At 53.9% G+C, this 10,378-nt stretch overlaps 2 protein-coding genes across 11 annotated transcripts in view; one reads left to right on the top strand and one right to left on the bottom strand.

Annotated features, from left to right (window-relative positions):
- SHANK1 (SH3 and multiple ankyrin repeat domains 1) overlaps positions 1–3,860 on the top strand; it is a 55,516-nt gene extending 51,656 nt beyond the window's left edge. For 5 of the 6 annotated variants that reach the window (XM_032324383.1, XM_032324382.1, XM_032324386.1 and 2 more), the window contains one exon: positions 822–3,860. In XM_032324383.1, the coding sequence (XP_032180274.1) occupies positions 822–1,536 (715 nt within the window). In that variant the 3' untranslated portion in view covers positions 1,537–3,860. Of the gene's footprint in view, positions 1–328; positions 410–821 lie in introns of all 6 variants that reach the window. The other variant, XM_032324387.1, reaches the window with a different exon arrangement.
- A 416-nt stretch (positions 3,861–4,276) lies between these two features.
- C19H19orf81 (chromosome 19 C19orf81 homolog) overlaps positions 4,277–10,378 on the bottom strand; it is a 16,716-nt gene continuing 10,614 nt past the window's right edge. For all 5 annotated transcript variants that reach the window (XM_032324402.1, XM_032324401.1, XM_032324398.1 and 2 more), the window contains 4 exons: positions 6,916–6,988; positions 6,700–6,820; positions 5,323–5,462; positions 4,277–4,544 (listed from right to left, as the gene is read on the bottom strand). In XM_032324402.1, the coding sequence (XP_032180293.1) occupies positions 4,349–4,544; positions 5,323–5,462; positions 6,700–6,820; positions 6,916–6,988 (530 nt within the window). In that variant the 3' untranslated portion in view covers positions 4,277–4,348. The remainder of the gene's footprint in view (positions 4,545–5,322; positions 5,463–6,699; positions 6,821–6,915; positions 6,989–10,378) is intronic.

The raw sequence follows: 10,378 nt of genomic DNA, 5'->3' as shown, positions 1-10,378 counted from the left end.
CCAGCAAGATGAGCAGAAACTGAAGGAAGGGAGGGAGCAGATCTCATGGCTACATGGAGGAAGTGAGCTAGGCCAAGGTAACAGCCTGTTCAAAGGTCCTGAGGCAGGACTGCTCTGAAGGAGCTAAAGGGATGAGGGGAACCTTTTTCTCCCCTTGTTTCTTCTCTCTTTCATCTCCCTCTCCTCATCTCTCTCCCTCTCTCTCTCTCTCTCTCTCTCTGTCCCCTATCCCCTTCCATCTCTCTCCCTTGAACGCTCACCCTCTTTTTGTTCCTCTCTCACCGTCTCCCTGTCTTCCACTCTGCTGTGACTGGCCATAACCCGATAGGCAGTATAGAGTAGTGGTTAAGAGCTCAGACTTTGGTGCCATATAACTGGGCTCTGCCACTTCCTGGCTGTGTGTCTTTAGGCAAGTTACTTAACCTCTCTGTGCTGCTGATAATAATAGTAACCTGCATCAGGGCTGTCATGGGGAATACACTGAGATGCGATATGTAAAGCACTTAGAACAATGCCTGGCACACGTGAGCATCAGTAAGTGGTGGCGATTATTATTATTATCACTTAATGTCTCTTTTTCTTTCATCTCTCTTGACTGTCACCCTCTCCCTGTCCTCTCGTTCTTCTCTCCCTTCATTTCTGTCCTGACATCTGTCTCACCCCCTCGCCCCTTCTATCTCTTCCCATCTCTCTCCTCCACTTCTCTACCCCCCCGCTCCTGTGTCTCTTCTCTCCCTACGTCTTGACCTCTGCCTCTTTCTCACCCCGCCATTGCCCTCCAAACCCCCTTCCTCCACCCTTGCCCCTTTGTCACCTTCCAGACTCTCTGAAGACTCCCAGTCCTCGCTCCTCTCCAAACCCGTCAGCAGCCTGTTTCAGAACTGGCCCAAACCACCTCTGCCGCCACTCCCCACAGGAAGCGGGGTCCCCCCTTCAGCTGCTGCAGCGTCGGGGGCCACCTCACCCTCAGCCTCCTCCTCCACGTCCACCCGCCACCTCCAGGGCGTGGAGTTCGAGATGCGGCCTCCTCTGCTCCGCCGGGCCCCCAGCCCCTCACTGCTGCCCGCCTCGGAGCACAAGGTCAGCCCTGCGCCCAGGCCCTCGTCCCTGCCCATCCTGCCTTCCGGACCCCTGTATCCGGGCCTCTTTGACATCCGCAGCTCCCCAACCGGAGGGGCAGGAGGTTCAGCTGATCCTTTCGCCCCTGTCTTTGTGCCACCACACCCTGGGATGTCTGGGGGGCTTGGTGGGGCCTTGTCAGGGGCCTCCCGCTCCCTCTCACCAACCCGCCTGCTTTCGCTGCCCCCGGACAAGCCCTTCGGCGCTAAGCCTCTGGGGTTCTGGACCAAGTTCGATGTGGCTGATTGGCTTGAGTGGCTGGGGTTGGCTGAGCACCGGGCGCAGTTCCTGGACCACGAGATCGATGGCTCCCATCTGCCTGCCTTGACCAAGGAGGATTACGTCGATCTGGGTGTGACCAGGGTGGGCCACCGCATGAACATCGACCGGGCTCTCAAATTTTTCCTGGAGAGGTGATGGCTGGACTGGACGGACCAGCCCGTCCACAGAACCCCTGGGCCTACTGGCCTCTTGACCTCTGACCCCTGACCGTCATTCTCTCCCCCTGGGCCAGGGACTCTGCTAGAACTGCGCCCTGCCCTCCTCTCCCAAGGCTGGAGGTCACCAGGTGGCCTGATCCCAGCCAGACATTTGCACCTCACAGGAGGGGGCAGCTGACACAAGACTGTGTGTGAAGCAGGGAGCAAAGGAGGCGGGGGTGATGGAGGAAATCACAGAGGGGGATGGAGGAGGAGGGAAGGGTCGATTCTGGGGAGGGGGGAACAGACAGAGCCATAGAGGGTCAGCCCTGAGCCTGATTGGATGCGGGTTGTCCCGGCCACAGGGGAAGGGGGTGCCCTCAGATTCCACCACCTGCCGCCCCTCTAACAACCCTTCCTCGCCCCCTCCAGGCCCCTGGGTTCTCCCCACCTTCCCTTCTCCCCAGCACATACAGCAGCCGCCTCTTCCCCCCCACACACACCGCCCCGGCCTCTTGCACGCTCCTTTGCACGCCTGCTTGCCTCTCCTCTCCCTGGGCTACAATTTTGCACAAATTTGCCCTCTCGCTGTCTTGCACACTCCGCCTTTGCTTCTGGCTCATGAGGCCCTCTCAGCACTCAAACACCCTGTTTCCCTAGCACACATTGCATTTCTTCTTCTACGTTCCATACCCTTCCTGTCTCAAACTCTTGCCTGCGTACTCTTCCCTTGGTACCTTCCTTTACACACCTCACTCCTGAAAATCTCTAAACCCTTGCTGCAGACACACTTGGGACACCCTTTTCCCTACCCACTCACAAACTCCGTGCACACGTATTTATTCTGTGGAACACACCTGCCTTGACTCAGTTCTTGTGCACTTACTATCTCATGCACGGCTCCTGACACGCTTGTGCCCATCGTCTTAAACATTTCCCCTTCTTGTTGTCAAAGCCCCATGTTCTGACTCCCCACGCCTCTCCCTCTAACAGTGACACTCCCATGCCCTTCCCTGCCCCTCCCCTCCTCACACCATCACTTCTTCCACATCCCGCACACCTGCCTCCCAGGAACTGCTTCTCTCTCATTTTCTTCCTCTTTGCCAGGTTCCCAGTTCTGTGCACCCTTCTTTTCCAGATCTGTGTCCTGCTTCATTTCTCAGTTCTTTTGTGAGCTTTCTCACTCACTCAACTCTTGCGCACATGTCCTCCCCAGCTCTTCCACCGCTCTCTGGAGGCCACGTTCCTTCTCTAACGTTTCTGCAGAGCGTGGCTTTGCTGCACACTCATTCTTGAATCTCTCCTTGTTCCTGTTGGCTCCCGGAATGTTTCAGTCTCCCTGGGGGGAACTCAACTGTCTCTCTCCTTTTGCACACTTGTCTCCTTCCACACACTCTTGGGCTGTACTGTCGTTTCTTTTCCTAGCATCCTTGTTTTGTGCCTGTGGAGGAACACCTCTTCCGGACGTTCTTACCCTGCCTGTTTTCTCACCCCTTGGACACTCCTTTCTCCTGGCAAGAGAAGACCCTATGCACACTCCCCTCTTGCTCACCGTGCCTCCACGCTTCCTCTTCTCCCTGCTCCAGTCTGTGACCTCTTGCACATCCTCCCTCCTCTCACTCTTCCTAGACCATCTCTCCATCCATTTTGCACGAAGATCCTTCCCCCTCCAAACCTTTCCTTTTCTCCAACGAACTCCTCCTCCCTCCAGCATGGCTGTTCCCTTCCTGCACGCTTCCCCACTTCCTTTATTCCTGGGGCTTGGGAATTTTAAGCCACCCCTTCCCCTGGGAAGCCCCCTCTACTACTGTGGGTAAAGGGGGGAGGGCATCGCCCTCAGGTCCCCCCCATGTTCAGCTGCCAAAGAAGGGAGCTCCCCCTCCTTTCCCCAAGCCCATTCCCTCTCTGCTGCCCCCTACCCCCGAGGGGGGGGCGCTCCGTCCATGGGGGGGGAGGGTGCTTGCAGCCCTCTCCCCTCACCACGTCAGGGATCTGCGGGGAACCTTGTGGGAGGGTCGTGGGAGGGGGGAGGGGTAGCAAGGAGGGGGGCAGAGGTCATGCTGGGCCCCTACCCGCCCCCTCCCCCTTGTCGGATGCCCCCCGCCCGCAGGGGGCCTGCGCGGCACCCGTCTATCAAGGGCTTGTTCATTTTGGATGGGTGTCGCGGGGTTGGGGAGGGTGTAGGGGGTGGGGGGGGAGGAGATCGGGGTGGGATGGGGAAGGGACTGGATGGGGGCAGCGCGGGGCGGAGAGGATAAAGCAAAAAGAGGAACAAAAACAAAAGAAAATATTAAAAAAAAAAAAAAACCTAGAACACACACACAAAAAAATCCAGAAAAAAAAAAAAAACCTGAAATAAAAGCCCGAGAATTGTCTTCCAAGGGGGGTGGGAGAAAAGAGAAGGGGGGCGGATGAGGACGTCTGGTTCTCGCTGAGACGGATCAGCATGGGTTGAAAGCCCCGGCGCCGGGTCTTCCCTCTCGCGAGCCTCAGTTCATCATTCAAGGGATGGGGACCCAGGCGTCCATTTGCAGGGACTGGGGGAAGATGAGGGAGGCGGGATTATATTATGGGGGTTCATCCCTACCCCCATCACCTCCCTCCCCCTGACTCCCCACCAAAATTTTGCAGAGAGAAATGGCTTTTGTACCAGGTCATTCTTTATAATTAAACTCACAGTATCCACCCCCTCGAGCCGGTCCCGCCTCCTTCCTGGGGAGGCAACGCCCCCTTCCCTCCGGGGGTTCCGGGTGGGTCGCCCGAGCCCGCGGGGCGGTGGGCTTGCGCAGCCGCGGCCCGCCCTCTAAATGTTAGTCTTCCTCGGTCGGCTCCGCCCCTAGAGCCTCGAGCATGCGCCGCCGGACAAGGGAGCGGCGCAGGTGCAGGCGGTAATCCGCCAACAGCAGCTCGTCGTGGCGCACCAGCGGGTGAGCGTTCCCGCGGAGGCGGATACCGGAGCGCAGCAGACGCGAGCGAGTCTGGAAGTCAGTGACCGTGATGAGCCACCTGCGAGGGGGCAGGGCCAAGAGCACAGGGACGGGGCGGAGACCGAAAGGAATCGCTGGTCCCAGCCCCGCCTTTGATTGTCGGAGAGTCCCTGCCTGGTCCCTCCTCCCCGTTCGTTTACCCACTGCGGTTGCTCAGCTCGTCCCGCTGTCCCTAAACCCCTCAGCAGCCCTGCCGTCTCGCCGAAGTCAACCCGTACTTCGATCCTTACGCGGGTCATTCTAGGTCCCGTCTTCTCTCAGCCTGGTCCTGTCCCCCAATCGTGGTCTGTCGAGGCTCTATCTCTTCAAACCGCCGTTCCAGGGCCGGGCCCCCTTCAGTGTGTCTCTCAGGCCTGTCCCCAGATTTAAGTTTCTCCCGGCCTCGCCCCCAGCTAGACACTACAGGCCTCTGACTCTCTAGATCTCTCCTGGTCCCCACTCCCTCAATGTGATGGGTCCAGGCTTCGACCCCACACCTCGGTGTTACCTATCCGGGTCACTCAACGTCCATTTCCTCAGTCCAGGTCCCGCCTTCTCTCTGATCTCACCTGGCCCTCCCCCTTCCCTGCTCTCACTCTCGTCTCGAGCCCTTTCCCGCTTCACTTCACTCTCAGCCCCATCGTCCCGCCCTTGCACCCATCAAGCCCTTCTCCAGACCACACAGCCTTCCCTTCTCGGCCCCGCCCACTCAGCGCCTTGGCCCCTCCCCACTGCCCTCAGTAGGCCACACCCCTCACTCCCACTCCTAGCCACGCCTCTCTTGTTCCTTCGGGACGGCGACCCCGCGGCAGGCTTACCTGTCCCGGCGCCCCGCAGTCCCACAGATGACATTCATATTTTCAAAGCGGATGCTGCCCACGCGCCCGCTCTCCATGGCGCCGGGTAACTCGGCCTCCAGAGCCTCCAGCACCTCTAGGTGGGTAAGGTCCTCCTCTGGCTGGAGGAGTCAAGAGAACTTCAGTACGAGACAGTCCGGTTCAGTCCAGGTTCCTAAGCCCCTACCTTAGACCCACTTGCAGGACCTGCCAGAATCTCAGGTGGCATTTGCGAGGCAAGACTCACACTCGATCTCAGGAGCCCGTCGCTGTAGTCAAAGCGGGGAGCACAGGTATCTTTGAGGTAGAAAAGCATCTACCTGTCCTCCTAGGTCATTCTCCAAAAAGCAATTCTCAAGGAGCCGATTTGCCAATGAACAGGTGGATTAAATGATTTACCAATTTGGCCAACTTTACCAAAAAGTTCTCCAGCAACCTGCGCTGGATGGCAGGCTTTTAGCAACTCTCGAAGATCCTGCAAGGATTAAGGTTGTACACTTTTCCTTTTATGTTTCTATTAGCATTTTAAGGAATATTCCGTTGTAAAATAATAATAATAATAATAATAGTGATCATAGGGGTTGTGACTTCTTGCCATTCGAAAACATTGATCACTAACCACATTTTCAGCATGAGATTACCATGTTGAAGGTGATATACTATGGTCATAGCATATAAAATTGCTGATGAACTAGGATGAAATCATGAAACTGGTCATCTCCAGGAAGGCAAGCTGTGGGTGTATGTGTGGTGGAGGCAGGGTCTTCTGTTCAGAGCCACAAGGAAGACAAGGACAACAATCTCTGTTGGGCTAAACTCACAAAGATGGGCTGAGGGAGTGCGTCTGGGTCCTGTGCCTGGTGCATGGAAGCATCCCATTAAGGTTTTAATTTACCAGTAAGAACCTAGTAGATACCTCCTCTGACTGATGGTAGGGATTACCAACAGATTTGGACACTGAATCTCCAAAAGCAGGGGCTTTATCTTGAGTCTTTGCTACATTTGCAAACTTTACAGAATTTCATGGTAGAAGGATTGAAAGGACTCCCTGTGTCCTCAGTCTCCCTGCTCTCTGTCTTTTGATCTCTGCCCTTCGCTGCCCCTTTTCCTCCCCTTCTCTTTGCCTCTCTGGGATCAGCAGTGATAAATATGATGATTGATCCCTTGACAAATTCATAATCAATTTTTAGCAGCCTAAAACCTGGTGCCAAGCCCACAGCTGGTAAGCTGCCGAGTCTAGATTTAAGCTTTGTCCACCTCATTTCTGAGCCAGTTCTCTTTCTATCCTCCCAGTAAAACTGTGCAGAAACTCGGGCCTGGTGTCCCAGGGGTAGGGGCAGGGGCGAGGAGGCCACTCACCGAGGTCTCCATGCACAGACAGAGAGGCTGGGCAGCGGGTGGTGTGGGGAACTTCCGGATGCACGGGAGCTCTCGGTCCAGCGCCTCGTATTCTGCAATGACCTGGCGCAGGTACTGCTTTCTGGGGAGAGAGCGAGCGGGCAGGACCTCTGAGGTCAGGGGTTGCTGACATTGCGCTTGGAGGAGCTGAGATCAGAGGGGCCAGGGGCCACTCACGAGGATTTGACAGGCCTGCCCAGGCTCCGGGTTGGCGTCTCCTCTGGGGTCTCTAGGTCCACAAGGAGGGCTCCTGGGGATGAAGAACTCAATGTCAGCAGTCCTGAGCACTCCTCTGACATTTTTTGGCCTAAATGGGCATCACGAAGGGTTGTCCATGCCACCCCGAATAGCTCTTATGCCACCTACTAAGCTATTGCCTCTCAGCTCCAAACAACTCCCTTCTGCACCCACTCTGATCCCAGGGCAGGGACTCCATCAACCCTCCCCCCCCAACCCCCACGCCCCGTTTCTGCTGCTGCAACAGCTGGGTTCCTGCTAGGCTCTGCCTGTAGGGGGCGCGCGCGCGCACGAAAGAGAGAGAGAGAGCGAGAGAGAGAGATAGATCGCAAGGCTGGAGGAAGAGAAAGGGGCTTGTCATGCATTTTGCTTCCTATTCCAGTCACCCTAGCCCAGCAGCAGCCTTTGAATCCAGTGTGTGGTTTTCCCAGCACTCTCAGAAAAGGCCTTCTGATTGCAACTAGTCTGATAACAGCTGTCAAATCTGAGCCGCTCTAGGCAACTCCTCCATTGACTAAAGGGTCTCTCTTAATGGCCAACAGCTAGTTGTCTCACATAACCCGTTTTGCCCCTCCTCTACAGTCTTAGAGTCTGACCAGCCGTCGGGCTAGATAAAACGGTTCCCAGCATCCCTTGCAGCTGTGTGTGGCCATGTGACGGAGTTCTCACCAACTGTGTTAGGGGAGTGAGGGATGAAACTTTGGAGTCATTTGTTTAAAAGTCCGTTGCTTGTCTTTGACTTGTTTCCCCTTCCCTTGTACTGGAATGGATGTAGCAACAAGCCAGCTTCAGCCGTGCTAGAGCAACAATATGGAGGGAATCTGGGTCCCTGAGTCATCTCATGGGGCTGAGATGTCCCACCAATCCAGACCACCTGCCTCCCGTCACATGAGAGAAATACGCTCTCTTCTTCATGCCATCATGTGTGGGGGTGTCTCTTTGTTACAGCAAATGAACAAAGAGGAAAGCAGCCCTCAACAGCCAGGGCTGTTTATGTCGGACATAAACAATCTCACAGAACACCCACGTCAGCCAAGGCCACTCTGTTACCATGATAGACCAAGATAAAAATAAGAGCAGAGTTATGTCTCAGCACCACACAACATGAACACCATCCAAACCACGAAATGACCAAACATCCTCCTCTTGGTTTAGAGCTGATGCTGCTTCTTCCCCACCCACAATGTTCGCTCCATTCATCCCTCCTGCGTCATAGCCTTGCCTCCACTTCCTGCCAGCATCCGATCCAGAGCAAATCCTGCTTCCCTGAATTCTCCCAAAGTCACCTAACCCAGGAGCTCCCATAATAATAAGTCCTCCCTAACACCCTCCTACTAAGACGGTCCATGTGTTACGGACTCCTTCAGTACAAGTCAGTAAACTTAGGGGTGTGCTGGTAAATGTCTAATTAATATCACTCTGTCTCTGTCTCTCTCTTACATGTGCCCACATGCGCTCACACCACACCCACTGTAGCCTTTGCCAGTTTTCATTCTGTCAGTACTCCCACCATGACCAATTCCATGCTCCCACAGTTATAACAACCAGCTTGCAAAATTTAACAATCGACTCACAAGAGCCTGTCTCCAGCACACAGCTATGTCACAGCTATGATCCTGGTGGTCTTTGACTGAGCTTGTACCATAGTAAGTCTCCTGCTCTGGTCCCCATCCTCCCACCTCCCGTCTGTTTCCACAGGGCAGCTGGGGTGATCATTCCATCGCAACACCCCATGCTTGCGAACCACCAGTGGCTTCCTCTTGCCTTCAGGGTACAGTCCTCCCTGAGGTGGGGACTCGCTCCTCAGTGTGTGATCTGGGGAGCAGTACCTTGTTTGAAACACAGCATTTGGATGTGAGGGAACTGGTATAATGGGGATAGTCTATGCTTCACAGTGCTTTGGGTGAGATGAACCTAGGCATGTGTCCAAACGGATTGAAATATATTTACGATCTCTTTGTTTTATGTATGCAACTTGGAAAACAAATTGAAACAAAAAAGAAAGAAACACAGTATTTCCCAGACCTATGGAATCAGAATCTGCATTTTAACAAGATCTCTGTGTGTGGTCGCAACCCCTGTTGACTTTTCTAATCATTTTCTTCCAGCTATACTGGCTTCCCCTACATCTCTCCAACACAATAGCCTCCCCACATCTGTCCATATAATGATAATAATAACTCTAGGTTTACAATCCCTTTTATTATATTTTTAAAGATTTACTTATTTATTTGACAGAGATCACAAGCAGGCAGAGGAGCAGGCAGAGAGAGAGGAAGGGAAGCAGACTCCCTGCTGAGCAGAGAGCCCAATGCAGGCTTGAGAGCCCATGCGGAGCTTGATCCCAGGACCCTGAGATCATGATCTGAGCCGAGGGCAGAGGCTTTAACCCACTGAGCCACCCAGGCACCCCTACAATCCCTTTTAAAAAGCCAAACCCTTGGGGCACCTGGCTGGCTTAGTTGGTAGAGCATCCAATTCTTGATCTCAGGATTGTGAGTTCAAGCCTCACACTGGGTGTAGAGCTTACTTTGAAAATAAAATAAAATAAAAAGCCAATCACTTTCTAAAGTGTTTTCCATTGCATCCTCACGACAGCTTGCTGAAATAGTGCAATTTAACAAATGATGAAACAGAAGCATAGAGAGATCATGGGACTTGCCCAAGGTGACACAGGATAAAAATCTAAGCATCTGGATCTAGACTCTGTGTTCTCAATCTCCCCAGTCTGCTGCCTCTTACCCCACTCTGTCTAGACCAACTGCCCTACTTGCCAGGAGCTCCCAGTCTGGTGAGGGAAGCAGTCACTATAAAGGATGATAGAATATACAGCGGAGATGTCATGAGGTGAAGGCGAAGCCTAATCTAGGGGCAATCAGGGAAGGCTCCTTGAAGGAGGTAATGTCTACAGGGAGACCCAGGGAATAAGGAGGAGCTTGCCAAATAAAGAAATGGCAGGGCAGCGCCTGGGTGGCTCAGTCAGTTGAGCGTCCAACTCTTGATCTCAGCTCAGGTCATGGAGCCTACTGAAAGGAAAAAGAGAAAGAGAGAGAGAAACAAAGAAAGAAGAAAGAAAGAAAGAGGGAGGAAGGAAGGAAGGAAGGAAGGAAGGAAGGAAGGAAGGAAAAGAAAGAAAAGAGGAATGGCAGGGAAAAGGTTGTTTATGCAGAGGGACCACCAGGGACTCAGGTTTTTAAGCAAAAGAATATGGTCATCTGCAATAACTTCTCAGAATTCCCTTCAGCCCCAAGACTAAGGCATGGTTATTGCATTTGTAGGTTATTAATTATTTGTGAGTTGGTGTCCACCCTCTCTGTCTGCCCTCCCTGTGTGGGAACAGGCTGGGTCATTTCACTAATCGGGCACCATAGGCAAAAACACTGGAGACCCATGGGCTTTCTGA

This window comes from Mustela erminea, chromosome 19 (assembly GCF_009829155.1).
Source record: "Mustela erminea isolate mMusErm1 chromosome 19, mMusErm1.Pri, whole genome shotgun sequence".
NCBI classification, from domain to species: domain Eukaryota; kingdom Metazoa; phylum Chordata; class Mammalia; order Carnivora; family Mustelidae; genus Mustela; species Mustela erminea.
Note: the sequence above shows the minus strand (reverse complement) of the source record. Positions and strands in the feature narration are given on the sequence as shown.